General features: G+C 41.2%; 1 protein-coding gene and 1 pseudogene across 2 annotated transcripts in view; one reads left to right on the forward strand and one right to left on the reverse strand.

Annotated features, from left to right (window-relative positions):
• Positions 1–244: 244 nt before the first annotated feature.
• The window catches only part of LOC147998954 (disks large homolog 5-like), a 124,855-nt gene continuing 106,054 nt past the window's right edge, over positions 245–19,045 (reverse strand). Inside the window, exons 2-7 of one of the 2 annotated variants that reach the window (XM_087595892.1) lie at positions 18,488–18,554; positions 4,446–4,551; positions 3,220–3,379; positions 1,889–2,032; positions 1,096–1,258; positions 245–751 (exon numbers count right to left, since the gene is read on the reverse strand). In XM_087595892.1, coding sequence (XP_087452018.1) covers positions 722–751; positions 1,096–1,258; positions 1,889–2,032; positions 3,220–3,379; positions 4,446–4,527 — 579 coding nt within the window. In that variant the 5' untranslated portion in view covers positions 4,528–4,551; positions 18,488–18,554 and the 3' untranslated portion in view covers positions 245–721. The remainder of the gene's footprint in view (positions 752–1,095; positions 1,259–1,888; positions 2,033–3,219; positions 3,380–4,445; positions 4,552–18,487; positions 18,555–19,045) is intronic. The other variant, XM_087595894.1, reaches the window with a different exon arrangement.
• Positions 11,548–11,757, forward strand: LOC147998955 (U2 spliceosomal RNA; annotated as a pseudogene).

Here is a 19,045-nt window from a genome sequence, read left to right on the forward strand (position 1 = left end):
TGATATAGACTAGGATGAGCAGAATACATGATAGCATGGATACAGTATGTCAGTGATTACATCATAAAGTGTGTGTCCATAAAAAAAGTCACATTATCCACACAAAGACACTATCACCCTGTGTACCCCTTGGTGGCTTTGAATTCCCTATTTACCCATGCTGCCTGGACCATGCAAAGATCCATATCCAGTTGTCAGATCTAAGTCTACAGGAGTGCAAAGGACCCTTGAATAAGATGGTCTTAAGAGTCAAGAGTTACAAATCAATTTTTATTCATAAGGAATACAATTTACAAAAAACAGGCATAAAATGAACAACTAAAATGGTATAAAAATGAAAAACAGTAACAAGAATATATAACTATGAAATAACAAAAAGAAAACTTCAATGAAAATCATAACCAAAAACATTTCTTAACAGCATTTTCTTAATGAACATTTAGAAACACAGTTGTAGTGCTGTTTCTCCTCTAGGACAAGACGTCAAGGCTGTCTCCTCAGATGTCTCTCAAATGGTGTTGTCCGTATGAGAAAGGAGAAAGACCTCAACCAGACAGGCTGGCATACGGATACATAAATGTAGGGTCTCTAAACATTGAGGAAATTATCTGAGAAGAAGAATATTCACCCACAAAAAGTCTTTGACTGTGAGGATTGTCGTCACAGGGAACTCCTGAGAGAGAAACTCATTCCTCAGGGGGCTGTCTTCCTGGGATCCGTCCTATTCCATGTCTCCTGCAGTTCCTGAGACCTGGGAGAAGAAGGCAGCTATTAAGACACGGATATGGTGGGGACACGCATACCAGCTGTCAAGTTGCTGCCTTCAGTCATGTGATATGTTATTCCTCTGTCACCATTTCTGGACTGCAGTTTCAAAAAGGGCAGAGAAGTATAATTGCCCATAATTCAGTTTCTGAAAAGTGGTTAATATCCCAGAATACTTGTGCATAGACAGAGCAATGAATAACTCTATCACATGAGGAGGGTGACTGATTGGGTGTGGGGACATTAGAAAGATGATAGGGGAAGCAAAGATGTATCCAATAGGCAAATGGTATCAGACATTGTTAATCTGACTCAGCTGCTTGTTCCTACCACATTTTGCTGGGTCTGGAGGTTTCTGGTCTTCTCCTGTTCGTCTTCATCCTTCGGGTTCAACTCAAACAAATATCGCTGTAACTCCTTGCACTCCTGCTTCAATGTGACCAACTTCTTCTTCATACATGCCTGGTCCATCAGGAGCCGGCTGTGCAGGTTGCTGGAAACACACTCTGCATAGTAAGATCCTGTAGCCTCTTCCTCCCATTCCAACTGCCAAATCCCACAAACTCCACCAGGACCCAGATACCCATAAAGACTTCATAGAATACATCTCCATACATGTAAGGCTGCTCCACAAACAGCAAACGGCCAATCCAGGGAAGAATAAATTGTTTCTGTGACCCAAGCACCTAACAGTCCATGTCTCTCCAAAAGAACAAGGGATCTACAACTATCCATGAAAGCCCAATGCATCGGGGCAACATCAATTAGTAGGCAGTAAAAAACCGCAAGAGGACAGTAGAACCAAGGGAGGTCATGCTAACCATGTGGTCCACACATTGAGCTTTGTTAAACCTGATATGACCCCAGAGGCCCAGGTCGGCCTAATAACACTCTGATGCCTGAATCAGTATAGTTCTATCCAGAGCCTTCTAAAGATGCATAGACACTGTGCTGAGAAGTCACAGTCTCTTATGGAACTGAAACTGAGTCCAAAAGACCCACGGCACAGTGATATTTAAACAGCAGAAGACATGGACCCAGAGCTGCAGGCTCTCCAGTCCAGAACAAAGAGAGGCAGCAATGGATATTCCACAAGTGATGGGCCCTTCTGACCAGTACTTACCGATAGAAGTTAATCTCCTTCTTGAGCTCCTGAAATTTCTCACGATGTTCAATGTTCTTTGTGTCTAAGTTGTGCAGTAATGAAATGACCTCTTTCTCCTTTATCTTCAAGTTTTCATAAAATGGATTTGGCCTGAAGTAGGGGCTGGCCCCAGGAAGATAGAACCCAATGAACATCGAGGTTTAGGACTATATGAACTCAGTCTGTGTCCTGTACTACCCCAGCCCTGGAAGGACACTTTCTGAATTCTACATATTTGGATCTTCTTCAGCTTCAGAAACTTGGAATTGTGTGCCCAGGACAACAGAAGCTAAGCACCCAGATAAAGGGTTCCTTGGCTCACTTTTTTGAATCAGGAGGGCTGGATCTGCATTCAAACCTGTTATGCTGTCAAGAGCCTAGGCCACAGAGCTTACCCAACCACACACACACACACACACAAACACACACACACACACATCCAGAAACCTCTGATTTCATTTTTCCTGTTTTGACAAGTGGAATGCTACAAGCCGAATAACTAATATTCTAGAGGCAGACAGTACACATAATTCTGGAGATAAGACCAGATATTGCCACAAACTTATAATCTGCCCAAGGCATACAAGTGTATAGACAAATGTGACCACACAGGCAAAGAACTGTACTGTTGAAAGTGGGGCTTCCAAAATAAAGCACTTACACCTCCATGAAACTATTATACAGGTATATCCTGAGGTCAAAAAACAGACCCCTAAATTCCAAGGGACAGGGGACATAGAAACATATAAAAGTTGTACATATGCATGCAGACCTGTGAACACACAGACACACAAACTGGGACACACCCACAAGAAAAGAAAAGTAAACAGACTCAGAGAATGAGAAAGAGAGACAAATATGGAAAGAACACAATGAGAATCAGTAGAAATGTATGCACCATTACTGTCTCAGTGTTTAAGGCACACAGACAAGAAGGAACAGGCCTGAGCCTCAGGCCTTCTAGTTAAGCATGGAGATGAACAATGTGGGACCTGTTACCTAAGGGTGCTGCCATGAGATGATAGCGTTCAGTCACCTTCCTAGCAAGTACAAACACTGTCCACAAACTCACAGCACCTAGAACCTTGCAAACTGCCACCTGTCAAGGGCTTTCCAATTGTACACTGGGAACTCATGCTCCAGTGACGTTATCCCTGAATTCTTCACTCAGATCACAAGTTCAGATTTTCAACAGGTGGAATCAGAGAGTCCATTTCCAAACTCACTCCTCACTAAGGGTCAGGTTCTGAATCTCCTCTCTATGGGAGATGAGGTTTAGAACAAGGTCGTTTGTTTGGAGCAATGCATACCTCTTGCTCATGGATCCACCTGTCACATAAAGGAGGCGATCTGTCAGCTCATTTCTCTCCTTGGTAGTTAGCTCCAGTTCTCTATTCAGCCTCTCCTCTTCCTCGTTGGCCTGCACCTTGTTTAGGACATTTTCAGGGGATGAGGTCTGTCTGCAGGCCTCTGTAGGTAGAATAACACAAGTGAACCCACATGGGGCGAATGCATAGAGCATACACAGACCACAGTGAGGTCCAAACAGGAGAACATGCTTGGAAGCCAGTGTCACTGCAAGGAGTTTGGTCTATGTGTAAGAGGCATCCTAAGTGGATCACAGTTCCCCCACTACTATATAGAGACCAAGAGATGTAAGCAGCCAGGTGTTCCCTATGCCCGCCCACACAGGCTTACAAGTACCAGAGAGATGCCTTCTCCAGGATTATTATCAGGTACGCAGGCTACAACCTGGTTTCAGGACCCTCACCCCTCTGGTTTCAGAAGTCAGATCATCAATTCAGCATCCACAATGACTTGATTGATCAGGGATACTCAGATATCCTACACTGTTACTCTCGTCCAATAACTTTGCATTAAAAATTCATGTAGGGGGAGGACATGGTCAACAGACTTATTAATTCCCCCTACTGAAATGACAAATGCCCCAGAAGTGCCAGTAGGTTACAGGCTCTTTCTCTACCTGCCCCATATAGTTGGCTACTGTAGAAAAATATCTGCCACACAGAACCTCTAATGTATGAAGGTAAGATTGGCCCCGTCAGCCAGAGGTAGTCACAGGAGTTCTAAGAATATAAGGTCATGGCCAGGAGCACAATTCTCTCCCTCTTACTACTGTCAGATAGTCACTGAATTTAAAGAAGCAATGAAAGTGAAGTACATTGATGCCCTGTTTAATTCAGAAAAGTTATACCCTCCATGACTACTTATGGTGTTATTATATCAATTTAACATACTGAATGCACTGTAAAAGTAAAGACTAGAAGTTCACCCAATAATAGCATAGGCATTGCCATATCCTCCATGTGGTTATGGAGAAACTAATGATGTGAAAACCTTGACTTTCAGGAATTGTGATAATCATGGAATTCAATATCTGTGGAGATGTTCCAGTGGTTGTGGCCCATTGCTATAAAGGCCAGGTGAAGGCCCCCACACTCACTCCTGACAGGAAGCTCAACATACACTGCCCAGAACTTACTCCACATTCCCCATGTCCTGTGTCCATCATTACCTTTAGGTTTCGTTTGCTTCACTCTAGACTCTTCTCTATCAACATCAACTCTCCCAAAGCGCCTGAGAAGACGGGCAAACATGCCTGTGGATATATCCTTTGGACACTAAGAGAAAAAGTAGGGAATTGGTTGTCACAACGATACTGGTGACATCACAGGGATTCCAAGGTCTCTCTAGGAGACAATAGAATGTCCACGAAGGGACGGCTGATGTCATGGATAACAGACTTTACCTCCCTGCTAATGTTCTCCCTGTACTGAGCAAAAGCTGATGGACCCTTTTCAGGGGACTTCCCTGTGGCATAGCCACTGAGCACCACATGCTTCCAAAGCCAAATTTGGCTCTAGGCTTGATTGGAAAAACCTAAGTCATTGCTATGTATCTAAATGAGTGCTTCCTCCCCAATCCCTGCACAGAAATGTTTCATCCTACCTCAAATTCTCCTCAGTCAGCAATATTACCCATTAAAGATTACTGAGAAATCACACCAGTTCCTATAAGTAGCCAAAGAGGTCTCCTGTCTCATGATGTGCAGGTGCATGAAATCACACCCAGAAATAGCCTGTAGGGTAGGTTGCAATGTGGGTGTGTGTTATAGGTACAACCTGAAGCTTTGTGCTTAACATTTGACAGTTGCCACCAGATTCCTTAGGAGAAAGAATTGCATTCATTATGGTCCTGGCAACAATGTGGTGATCTGTTAGCAGAGGAAACTGAAATATTGGAGCCACCAGTGAATGCACCCTCAGGCTGAGTGTGGGGCTCTCCTCTTTGCACTTAAGTTACCAAAGTAGGATTGCTTACAGGCCTCTCTAAGCTATAACGTGTGATTTCATCTGAAAAATAAAATAGTCAGCAAATGTGGGGGGGGGGGAATGCAGCCAAAGGAGTAGGACAAGCCTAGAGATATAACTCAGTGGACAGAGTAAGAAACAAGCATCTTCACTCCTGTTTCATGGATCACCCTACAAAACACAAAAGCATCTATCCTACTAAAAAAAAAAAAACAGTTATTTTAATGAATGCATACACTAATACTGTTTACAGTATTAGTGGCAAAGCTCAGATTTTGGGGGCAGATCCATGACTTGAACTATCTTCCTGACAACATATAAAGCAATAAATAAATAAATAAATAAATAAATAATAAATAAATAAATAAGAAAAAAACACAAAAATAAAAAACACAAAAAGCACAAGCCTCTCATGTGAAGTTACAGAAGAGTGATCCAGTGGTCACTTCTGACCAGGCCATTTTAGCTATGACAGTGCATAGTGACCCTTAATTTGATGGGTCCTGTATAAAGCTTTGTGCAATATTGTCATTTTAACAAACCTCATCCAGAACATACATAACGACACAGGATATGATTGCCATGTCCTTGCTGTGTATCAAGTTATTTTTCTGTGTCCTTGATTGTCAGGCATATTACAGCAACAATCTGAGATGGCTGGTAGACTTGGAAGAAAGTGGATATGAAAGATCTCCGTTAGATATCAGTACAGCCATTTCTTAAGCATGAGAATCTTTTAAGCTGGCCCTCGTTTAGCCCCTAGACGTTAGTCAATAGACCAGAAAGTACAGAAAGCACATTCCCACCCACTCTCTAGGAAGCTGCCCGACCATAAGAACAGAGGGTATAGAACATATTTACTGCAGGGCAATTACAAGACAGGAAACATCTCTGGGAAGCTGACTGACCACTATAGAAGTGAGATATCCTTGGTACTGAATGCAGCTGTGCTATAGGCTGACATCGCTATAGCCTTGTCCTGGGAACTCCAGAAGGGAAACACCTGCCAAGACAGATATCCTTGGTCCTTGTCCTGGGAACCCCAGGATAAGAAAATATATATCAAGTCAGACGTCCTTCCTACTGAAATAGCTACATTGATGTGGTTACGGCCTTATCCCAGGACGAGAAACATCTGCCTAGGTATTCTTGGCACCGAAATAGCTGAGCTAATGAAACTGTGTGATCGTAAATGACTGTTTAAACTGTACATTTCTGTTGTTCGAGGCTCCTCACATCCCTCCTGCGTGTGGACCATGTCGAGCCCCAGTGCATTGGTATCCCAAAGTAAACCTCTTGTTTTTACATCAAGACTGAGTCCTGTGTGTTCATGGGGTGGTGATTGTCCTCAGGACTGGAGCGAGAGTCTCCTCTGTCTGAGGGTCTTTCAGATAAAGCTATAGTTGTGGGTTACACACCTCAATTCTCATTGGCTAATGCTGTCCTCACAGTCCTTGGAGGCCCCTTTGTAAGACTACCTGTTGGAAAGTAGAAGCAGCTTTATTTGAGCTCAAAGTGAACCTGACGAGCAGCGTAGAGAACAAGATGGGGTAATTGAGAACCTGTCTAAAACCAGCACAGAAACCCACCCTTCATTCAAAGCATCATCTACCAATTCTTGAATTTTTACCATTCTCTGCCAAACAGTCTTTCATTCAGGAAAGGTAGAAAAAAAACTGGAAATGATCTTTGTATTCTAAGGACCTTGATCTGTCTTTCCTTAGGTCCACGTTAAGAACAAATGAAATGGGTATCACCATCTGAACAACTTAGTATCACCTACTCAGCATTTCTAGCCTAATACTGTGCCTATGGCAATCTCAAGCTTCCCTGAGTGTTGCTGCCCCAGCAAGAAGAATAAAGAACTGAGGTCAAACCCCAGTGAACCTTTCATGGGTTAGAAGAAAGCCATCAGAGATACTGCACTACTTTGTCCTTAGATTAAATCAAGATGATACAACGTGAATCTATTGGGCTATTCAACTATACATCTTCCTCACAAACCCACCTATCTGAGTTCATTGCTTGGCAGAATTCATGCCCCACCATCCTAGATATTTCTTGATTCATTGCTGCCAAGGGCCAGGTTTCCTGAGTTTTGTTTTTTATAGAATTGGGTGTAGTCAATCATAGTTGCCCTCTGTAAGAAATGACAAATATCTATAATAACTGACCACACTGTACTTGTGTATACAAGTACAGTAGTGGAAAATTCAGCATAACTGAGGAGTGGGAAATCACCACTGTGTCCTGGCCTTTCTCTGCCCATATCACAGCTCACAGGCGGCTGGGGCAAACCTTGAGTTCCTCTGTAGAAACAGAGTGAGGTTGAATGGACACTGAGCAGGCAGAGCAACACAGCGGAGGCAACTCAATTCCAGCAACAAATGCATTATTTGTTTCCCATCTTAACAGCTCCTTTTGAGGACTTGTCCCCACACCTAGCTTAAACACAGCATTTTCATACATGCCCGCCTGCTATTTCATATTGTTGCTGTAATATGCCTCCACATCATAGATTTCAAAAAAATATATACCTAACACTGAGAAGGGTGATGCTTGTCAACAGCTAGTGCGTTGGGGGCCCAGGTACGGTCACAAATAACCAGGACACAGGGGATGCAGAGCAAAGGCAGATGCAACTGCATGCAGCTACAAGCTTATTAACCCTTATATAGGCATGAATATGCATTACCTCACATTCCCTTTTGGCAAGATATAATACGGTCGTTATTCCCATGATACCAGGAACGACTGAGGCAAGACTAGGCAAAGAAGTGAGACTAAGCAAAGGCTTCTCCTTAAAATATCTGTATAGCAAATCACCCCTCTTCCTAGTATCACAATCTACTTGTCATAACCCAGAGAGCATGAGAGCTGCTTCCACAAAAAACAGACACAGTACAGCATAGTGTAAGGTAAAGTGAGAAAAACATTTCCTTCTCAAGGGCAGCGTTCCAGCCCCTGCTTGCATCTCTCAGCCATCTTTCCTTGATCCTGTCTGGGAAGTGTATCTCAGTGACTCCACAATTTCTCTCTTTGTCCTTTTGTTTTAAAAGTAACACTTTCTATAACATAGCTAATTGTCCTTGAAGGGGTTTAATCATGCAAAAAGAAAACAATATAATATATAATGTATGCAACCTTTAATGACTGTATCTATTTTCTTAGGGGTATTATTCAGATACCTTCCCAGATCTGGATTTAACTTTGGTAATTGTTATCTGTCTACAAAATCAACAATATCGAATAAATATTCCAGTTTTCTGGCGTAAAGTCCTCGGGAGTAAGAACTAATGATTTTGGAATTTGCTCGGTGTCTATTGTTATGTCCCTCATTTCATTTCTGATTTTTAATTCATGTATTGTCTCTCTTGTGCATTGTTAGTTTGAGGAAGGGGTTGTCTCTCTTGTGGATCTTCTCAAAAAAAAAAAAAAGAGGAAGAAAAGAAAAAGACAGCTCTTGCTTTCCTTGACTTTGTATTTTTCTCTTTGTTTCTAAAGGCTTGATTTCAACCCTGAGTTTACTCCTTTCATCAGATCCTACCAGACTCTCTATGGGATGAGGCTTTGCCTCACTTGGTAACAGCAGCATGGAAAAAATGAAGCTTCTGCTGATCTCTGTTGTGGTGTTGCACATCACAATCTCACCGAAAACCATGCATAGCCTGGTTTTAGGCTCTATTAAAGCAGCCCAGTATTTCAGTGTTACCTGCAAGGTGCCATGGAACGGTAGTAACATAATTCTGCATGCACATCGACAGGTTTCTCCACGGTCTTCTGGGTCATTTGATAATAATTTATAGTGAGTTCATGGATGAACACACACACACACACACACACACACACACACACACACACTTTACTTACATGGTGCATATTCTTTGCACACCAAAAAGAAAGTGAGAATTACTGAAAATGCACCAATAGTGCAATCGATGCATTGAGCTGTGGGGAAGCTGGGGCTTAGAGTTACTTAAAAGACTGGATGCAGATTCTCCTTCTATTGGAGGAGAAACTTGATAGACAATGTGGTTCTTTATTTTCTTTCTCTAGAGCACACAGGACTAGGGTGGCAGCTAGGGCTTTGAGCATGTTTGGCAAGTACTGTAGCACTGAATTAAATCCTAGGGCTGGAACCCTATTAATCATCTACAACAATTACAGGGCAGGCTGGATGACGACACTCAGCTGACAATGTGGACATCTCAACACAGTCACTGGACAATGGCTGACACACTTGTCTGAAGACTGGAAATGTTTCTCGATCTTGGAGAGGAAAGAAGGACCCTCCAACTACACAGTCCTCTAAGGAAGTTTATTCAGGTGAGGGATGACAGGGACTGTTTTGTCTCATGTCACACATGTCAGTAGAAAATATCCTAGGTATTGGATGCCGCTGTTAGCATTAACAGAACAAAGCCCATAGTGTTGGGAAGGATAATAAATTATGAGTAGGATTAGAAAACACCAAGCCTCTTCCAGGTTCTAGGAGAGCAAAAAAAAAAAAAAAATACCACGAAATACAGCATTAATGTGATAGTTTGGTTAAATCTAGTTACTAGTTTCTATTGTGATACCTATTGTCAGTGCCTGTGCCAACAGTGTGTGAATATCAGGTGTAGGTTTGTGGGGTTGAAAGAAAACACTTACACGGGTCACCCCTTTTTAGCGAGTGCCACCAAGGCTTTACTGAGATCTCCTTATATACCAAAGGCAAAAGCCGTGGAAAATCAACAAGGCAGGTGAAAATCCCCAAACAGGAAAATAGGACAAGTCTGTGTGGTGAAAGTTCCAGCCCAATCAGGGGCATAAACAGCTTCTTAAAAACAAGAAGCAGGAAAGCTCAGTGGGGAGGAAGGGTGCCATGGAAAATCCCAGCCCCAAATCAGGGGCTAAGAGCAGCTGTCAAAGGTGTAAACAATTTCTTCCTATAGCAGGCTGAAAGGCTCAGTGAGGGGGGAGGGAAACACCAAGGTAGGGCCCAACAGGAGCCTTCAATGGTGGCTCTAATGTTTCACTTTCCTCTGCCAACTGGCCTCCACACTGTTTCTAGCACCATAATGATTTCAAGTCTTCCTCCTAAGGAATTTTGTGGCAACCGTTGAATGCTAAGCACAAGGCTTCATGAGTGTTCCCCTAACACACACCCACATTGCAACCTTCCATGCAGGCTATTTCTTGATGTGATTTCAAGCACCTGTACATAATAAGACAGGAGAACATTTTGAGTGCATATTCAAACTGGTATTATTTCTCAGGAATTTTTAATGGCTAATATTGGTGAAGAAGGATAATTTGAGTTAGGATGAGACATTTTTGGGCAGGATTTGGAAGGAAACATTCATTTAGATGCATAGGAATTACTAAGGTTTTTATAATCAAGCCTAGAGGAAAATTTGGCTTTGGAAGAAGGAGATGCTCAGTGGCTCTGCCCCGGGAAAGTCTCCTGGAAAGGCCACCACAGCTTATGCTCAGTACAGGGAGAACATTAGCAGGGAGGCAAAGTCTGCTCCCCATGACATCTGCTGTCCCTTCTTGGACATTCTATTGTCTCCTACAGAGTACTTGGCGTCCTCTGTCACCAATGTTGTAGTGACAACCAGTGCCCTAGTTTCTCTCAGTCCGAGTCTGGCAGATACATCCTAAGACATGTTTTCCAGTCTTAGAAGTGTTTTGGGAGGGGCGAATGTCAATTGTGGAGAGACTAGGGTGAAGGAGTCTGACCTTTCGTCTCACAGAAATGATGGACAAAGAAAGTGGTTCTGGGGAATGTGGAGTAAGTTCTGGGCAGTGTCTTTTGAGCTTTCTGTGGAGGTGGGGTGGGGGGAGGGATGGTGGGGGTCCTGCAAGCTTAAGCTGACCTTTCTAGCAATTGGCCACAACAACTGGAGCATCTGCAAAGGAATTGAATTTCCATGAATATCACAATTCCTGAAAGTCATGGATTTCAGAACATTAATTTTCCCATCCCCAAAGAAAGGATATGGTAAGGCCAATGCTACTATTCTGTGAACTTCTGGCCTTTACTTTTAAAGTTGATTTGTGGCTTGTTTTTTGTTTGTTTATTTATTTATTTAGTGGGTAATATTATTTATTGCCAAAGTCAAACATCTGGGTTACATCCTGGGACCCACATGACAGAAGGAGAGAAATGGCTCCTGAAAGTTGTTTGGTCATGTGCTGCACACACACATACACACACACACACACACACACACACATACACACACACACAGACAGACACTCATACTCATACTCTCACTCATACACACACAAACTTTAAAGCAATAGTAATTTTTCTTAATAGCTTCTCGGCCTTTTGGCTAAGATCAAGTGTAGTAATTTTTCTTAGAGTCTGATATAATTGGTTCTAATACAAAGACAGCCTGAGTGTAGTTACTATATAATTAAATAGTACTCATGCTCTCAGGCAAAGAGTTTAAAGTTTATAGGTACCTAATAAACTCGCACTGGGACATATAAAGAACATTTAAATGTTCAGCAGAAATACAAAGAACAACTAATTTAATTTGTTAAAAGTGAAAGCTTATACAATTCTGAAGGTTTTTATGCTGGTTTTATTATACATGTAACTATGAAAAGAAAACATACATACTTGATCAATGAAATGAGGAAGAGTGATTTAATGAACAGAAAAGTGGATGGTACTTCAAAATTTCCATGATTACATATTATCTATTTAATTCCCTCCACAATAGCAAGAAACGGACATTATTATTTATGCGACATTACAGATACATAAACCGAGAAAATATTGTTTGGCCTGATTTTCTGAGCTTTTTAAAGGTTTAGTTAATTGACAGAGCTGTGCTTTAAAATTAGGGTCCATATTCTTCTGTTTTAAATGTGTGACACTTTTCTCTTTTTTTCTCCATCTTTATTAAATTGGGTATTTCTTATTTACATTTCAATTGTTATTACCTTTCTGGGTTTCCAGGCAAACATCCCCCTAACCCCTCCCCCTCCCCTTCTCTATTGGTGTCCCCTCCCCATCCTCCTCCCATTACCACCCTCCCCCCAACAATCCCTTCACTGGGGGTTCACTCTTGGCAGGACCAAGGGCTTCCCTTTTATTTCTAGTGGGTGCTGCTCTCCCTGCTCCGTGGGAAGTGGATGGGGGGAAGGCCCGGGCCTGAGGTGAGTTGGAACTGGGGTAGAAAGGCATAGGGCCTCCTAGGTGAGAATGCCAAACCACCACTGCTGCTGCAGCCACCATGGAGAAGCCCTTGTTCCTGCTGCAGGGAGGAGAGTCTGGTGCCCACAAGATGGCTGAAGGGGAGCTGAGAGTGGACAGCTTCATCACCCGCCTGCTGGAGGTATGAGGATATCGTCCGGGAAAAATTGTGCAGATGACTGGAGCAGAAGTCCGAGGGCTGTGTATCACGTCTCGTGAAATCTTTCTTAGCCAGCCAACAGCTGTGAACACAGGTTTCTTTTGGAGAGCAGGCCTGTGCAGGCCCAGAACCTAGGTGGGACAGTTCAAGCTACCCTTTTTCCATGGCCAATCTCAGATCATATTCAGAAAGTATTTCTTGGGCTAAAGAGAAGGCTTAGTGGTTAAGAGCACTGACAGCTCTTCCAGAGGTCCTGAGTTCAAATCCCAGCAACCACATGGTGGCTCACAACCATCTGTAATGAGATAGGATGCCCTCTTCTGGTGTGTCTGAAGACAATCACGGTGTACTTGTATATAATAAATAAATAAATAAATAAATCTTTAAAAAAAAAGAGTATTTCTTCCAGGTGATGGATTTCCAATTTATGGAATTGAACTAACTTACTGATGGTGGAAGTGACACAGAGAGTTAAAGTACAGAAGGAATAATCCAGAATATCCACCAACAGTTGCTGTCACACCAGGACTTTTAAAAGCTCAGCTGCTAGAGAAGCAATGTAGTCTTTGGTTATTCTCAAGCTTAGGTCTTCTAGTCATTATAAGCTGACCATGACACAAAAAGAGTCATCTATATCAAAATAGAGAATAGTAACTAGATTCACACCACACTATCACATTACTACTGTATTTGAGGTTCTCAGTTAATATCCAAGAACCTGGAAGAGGCCAGGGCCTTGCTACACATACTCATAATTTATGTCCCCATTGTCAGCTGAGATTCTTCATGCAGCCTGGGGTCAAGGAGGTCATCCCACAAAGCACAAAACACCCATCTCAGGTAAATATGTATGGTTTATTGAATCCAAAACATCCATGAATTTCAGGACACAATTAAATGTTGAAACCTAAGGATAATAGATATAGAAGAGAATTAAGATTTCTAGTTCATAGATCCAGTAAACACATTCAACAAATCATAGCAGCAAACTTCCATAAGGTAAAGAAAGAAAAGGCCATAAAGGTACAACAAGCCTACAGGACATCAAACTAATTGTACCAGAAAAATTCCTCCATTCACATAATAATTAAAACGCTAAATGCACAGATCAAGAAAGAACATTAAAAGGGGTAAGGTATAAATATCTAGTAACAAATAAATTCAGACGTATCTGAATTACACCAGACTTCTCAACAGAGATTCTAAAAGTCAGAAAATCTTGGGCAGATGTAATGCAGACACAGGCTCCTATATCCAGCATAATCCTCAATCACCATAAAAGGAGGAACCAGGATATTTCATGACAAAACCAAATTTAAACAATTCTTTTCTGTAAGAAAGCACAACTGAGGCTAATAGGAGGAAAACTCCAAGACAATGAACTAAACTATACCCAAGAAAAACCAAGAAATTAATCTTCTCTCAATAATTTAAAAAAAGAGAAGCACACAAACATAATTTCACCTATAACCAGAAAAAGAAGAGAAAGCAGCAATCATTGGCTTTAATATCTGACCAGATCCTCTTTCCCTAATCCCCAAGCTCCCAGGGGCCAAACTGCCAGCCAATGTGTATGCAAGGATGCTCTATAGTTCAAGGTGAGGCCTGTTGCCCACCAAAGGCAGATCCTAGAGGTGTGAGGTGGGAATGGATATGTGTGGGTGGGGGAGCACTGTCACATAGGCAAAGCTGAGCAGAAATGGGATGTAAATTTGAAGAGGGGAGTCTGGAAAGCAGGACAACAGTTGAAATGTAAATAAATAAAATAACCGATTAATAATAATAGCCAAAAATAAAATAACAAGTAAAAAGGTAAATGAAAATTAAACCAAACCAACCAAACAAACAAACAAAAATCCCTGTAGTGTATTGGTCTAATTCTGCTTGTATTTTAATGCTAATTTGTGGAACTCAGGACTGGTTAACCCCAAATAACTGACCCTGATCCAGTTAACTGTGATTATAAAGAAGCCAACAGCCAACAGCTACACAGCAGAGAGATGGGGGAGGTGAGCTTTGAGGGCTTTGCTAGAGAAGATCATGAGGAGGGAAGAAGGAAGAAGAAGCTGCCATAGAATAAAGGAAGAACGTGTGATGGAGAGGAGAGAGGAAGAGGACAGCAGCCATGGTTAAGGGAGAGGAGATCCTGGTCCTGAGGGCTGTCCAAGTGGAACAAAGAGCAGCCAAGATGCTACACAGCCTGTAAGAGTTAGCGTTATTGTTTGGAAAGTAGATCTGATACCATGGAGGGCAGGCAGCTGCCCAGCTACTGTGCTGACTAATGCACACTAAAATAAATTTAACACAATATGTATAACCAGTAAGACAGCTCTCTAGAGGATCCTAAAAGGAATACTTTAGTTTGAAGGGAAGGACAAAATACCAGAGAACACTAAACTCAATATCTAGGGTGGTGGGGCATGAATTCTGCCATGGTCTGAACTCAGAAAGGTGGGGTGGGAGAAACATATCTGGTTAAATAGTCCACCCACATTGTGTCAATGTGATTTAATCTAAGGACAAAGAAGTGGAGCATCTCTCACGGCTTTCTTCTAACCCCTTGAAAGGATCACTGGGGTGTGGCCTCAGTACTTCATACTTCTTGCTAGGTCAGGGAAACTCAGGGAAGCTTGAGATTGTCATAGCACAGCATTAGGCTAGATATACTGAGTAGATGATACTAAGTTGTTCAGATGGTGATATCCATTTGCATGTGTTCTTAATGTGGACCTAAGGAAAGAGAGATCAAGGTCCTTAGAATAGAAGGAACATTCCCAGTCCTTTTCTACCATTCCAGACTGAAAGGCTGGTAGGGAGAAAGTGGTAAATAATAAAGAATTAATAGATGATGCTTTGAATGAAGGGTTGGTTTTTGTGCTGGTTTTAGACAGGGTCTCACGTATCCATGTTGCCCTCACCCTGGCTGGCCCGGTTCACTTTGAAGTCAGTGCTTCCATTTCCAATAGACAGTCTTACAAGAGGGGCCTCCGAGGTCTCTGAGGACAGCATTAGCCATTGACAGTTGAGGTGTGCAACCCACAACTATAGTTTTAGCCACTTTGTTCCATGTCTACCAGCTATTTCAGATTGTTGCTGTTCTATGCCTGACAATCAAGGACACAGAAAAATAACCTGATAGAGAGCAAGGACATGGTGATCACATCCTTGCCTCTGCTGTATGTTCTGGATGAGGTTTGTTAAAATTCCAATATTCCAAAAAGCTTTATATAGGGGCCATCACATTAAGGGTCACTATGCACTGTTTCATCTAAAATGGCCTAATCAGAACTGACCGCCAGACAACACTTCCTGCGAAGTTCCTATGAGAAGCTTAAGTTTTTTGTGTTTTTTCTTCTTCCTTCCTTTTTTTCTTTCTTTCCTTCTTTCTTTCTTTCTTTCTTTCTTTCTTTCTTTCTTTCTTTCTTTCTTTCTTTCTTTCTTCTTTCGCTTTATAGGTTTAGAGGAATGTATTTTGGGCCACGGATCTGCCCATAGTATCTTAGCTATGGATGTGATCAATCAGAGTTAGTGTGTGCATTCAATAAAATGTCCATTTTTGACTAAGGTAGATGCTTCTGTGTTTTGTGGGGTGACCCATTGTCAATGTGTAGTGAGTTGGGGCCCTGGGTATGGTCGCATACCCCCAGGACACAGGGGGTGCAGAGCAAAGGCAGAAGAAACTGCACGCAGTTGCAAGCTTTATTAATCCTTATTAAGCTAAGAATATGCATTACTACAATTTTCATTGTGTCAAGATACCATAAGATTATTATTCCCAGGATACCAGGAACAATGAGGGAAGATTAAACAAAGAAAGACGAATAAACGAAAGCTTCTCCTAAAGATATTCATATAACAAATAACCTCTCTTATTATAATCAAAATATACTCACCATTACCAAGAGAGCGTTAGAACCACTTCCACAGAAACGGGACACAGCAGAACATAATTTAAGGCCAAGTGAGAAAAACATTTTCTTTTCCAGGGCGGCATTCCAGACCCTACTTGAATCTGTCACCAGGCCTTTCTTGACCCTGCCTGGGAGCTGCATCTCTATGTCTTAACAATTCCTTCTTTTTTCTTTTGTTTTAAAGTAACACTTTACATAACATAGCTAAAGGTCCTTGTAGGGGTTTAGTCATGTAAAAATAAAGCAACATAATACATAATGTACATAAGATTATGGCAAAACTAGCTCCTCCCATGCTATGGAAAATCCTTTGAAGCCAAGCCTTGGGATCTAATCCTGTCAATTGATCAGCCAATAATTTCGCTATTTCCATAGGGGTAGTATCTTCTAGCTGTTTACCAAAAGACATTCGAACATCATATTTCAAGGCATTAATTACTTTTGAAGCACTTTCATTACCCTCTAAATAGGCTTGAATTAACTTCCAATCATGTTCTGTGTCATTATCCATATATTTACTAACACAAAATTGGTAGGATTTCATCATGATAAGCAATATAAACCCGATAACTGGCATTGGCTGCAGCAGAAGAAACCATGAGTAAAACACACATTGCTGAGAATAAGTGCTCAGCAGTAAAGGACTTTCCTGAAGGAGACAAAATTATTCCTTTCAGTGCTTAATCGCTTCACCTGACCCCACATAGGTAATAGGGTTGTCACTGCACGGATCCTTATCCATTGTTGTTTGTGGACACTAAGAGAAGCCAGGGCCTCAGTAATGGAGGACACCTCCTCATCTCCTGAGAACATCCATCAGGAGAAAATGTAGCTGGTTTAACTGGATTCCTTTGAGGGTAGGGAGCAGTTCTTATTATTCTGTGCTTGGATCCATCTCCCGGGTAACCAGAATAGTCTCCCATCCTGTAATGAGACAAAACCCTCTCCCCTACATACAATGATGTCCCTTCCTGTCATTCAGCATCCCGGGCAATTTTTATCCATACTGTCTGTTCCATGCCTTCTGGGGGGAAGTTCAACAAAGTGTCTATCTCCTCTTGATATAACTTCACCTTGTGGTAAATTAAGAAAATTAATAACGTATAATGCTTGTGCCATATAGCTCTGGGACTGCTCTGCAAACTCCATTCAGGTTGCATAAGGCCATCTCTTTTCCCCCGTTTTAATTTTATAATTTGTCATTTCAGGGTATGGTGAATTCTTTCAACAAAAGCTTGTCCTTGTGTATTGTGTTCTGTACCAGTAATATGTACAATATGATACCGTTGACAAAATTGTTTATATTGATAAGAAATATATGTTGGTCCATTATCAATTTTAATTTTAGAAGGCAGTCCCATAACAGCAGAAGTTTCCAATAGATGCTGTATAACATGAGCAGTGCGTACTCCTGGCAATGGTGTAGCCCACACAAATTTTGAAAAATTATCTATGCTTACATCTATGTGTGAAAGGCGACCAAACTCAGAAATATGGGTTTTATCGATCTGACACGATGTATTAAGTTGCATCCTTCTGGGATTAATTTGAGATGGAACACATTTTATACGTGAAGACTGACACATAGGACAATTAGCAATAATTTGTTTGGCTTGAGAATAGGGAAGCTTATATTTAATATGTAAATATCCTGTATTGGCATGATTATGACTGTGTTCTTCTGGGGTAGCAAATGCCACTAATTGATCTACCATATGATTGCCAAGTGTTAAAGATTCTGGAAATTTTGAATGTGATCTAGTATGTGTAATGAATATTCTAGAGTTTCATAATAACAATAGTCCTTTAATATGTGAGAATAACATTTAATATAGGCTTAGATGTAGAAACAACAGCAGTCGCAATATTCTGTACTACTCCTACAACATAAGCGGACTCAGCTATAATATTTTTACGTCATGAGTAAAATCCTGGAATACATTAATTACCGCTAATAATTCATTTTGTTGTACTGACCCAAAAGAAGATTCTTGTCCCCAAAATTAATCTTTGGTCCAATAAGCCATCTTGGTGTTAGAGCCATCTGTAAACACAGTAAAGGCTGATGGTAATGGATCAACAGAAATTAGTGTATTTATCAATTTTTTTTTTGTTTTTTAAAGCAATCCCACAATTTACTATGGGGAGGATGAAATTCAATATTTCCAGTGTAAGAAATCATGGCTAATTGAAAAACCTCAGACATCTGCATTAAATATTCCACTTTATCTTTGCTTAATGGGAAAACAATAGCAGCACAATCATATCCCCACAGAGTAACAGGTCTGTGTATGCCTTGCTGAATAATTAAAGAAATTTGTTCCTCATAATTTGTTAATGTTTGGTTAAAGTTTTATTTAATATATATCCATTCTAAAGGCAACTCATCCTGAGCGAAAGTGCCTGTAGGATATTCAAGAGTATTTAAACATATAATTTAATAACTCTATCTGGATCAATATGTGCCAACTATCCATCTTTCCATTTTCAGAAAAGATACCCTTGCATGCCTTCATATAAGCATTAATATCCCCA

This window comes from Rattus norvegicus, chromosome 19, assembly GCF_021556685.1.
Source record: "Rattus norvegicus strain SHRSP/BbbUtx chromosome 19, alternate assembly SHRSP_T2T, whole genome shotgun sequence".
Classification (NCBI taxonomy): Eukaryota; Metazoa; Chordata; class Mammalia; order Rodentia; family Muridae; genus Rattus; species Rattus norvegicus.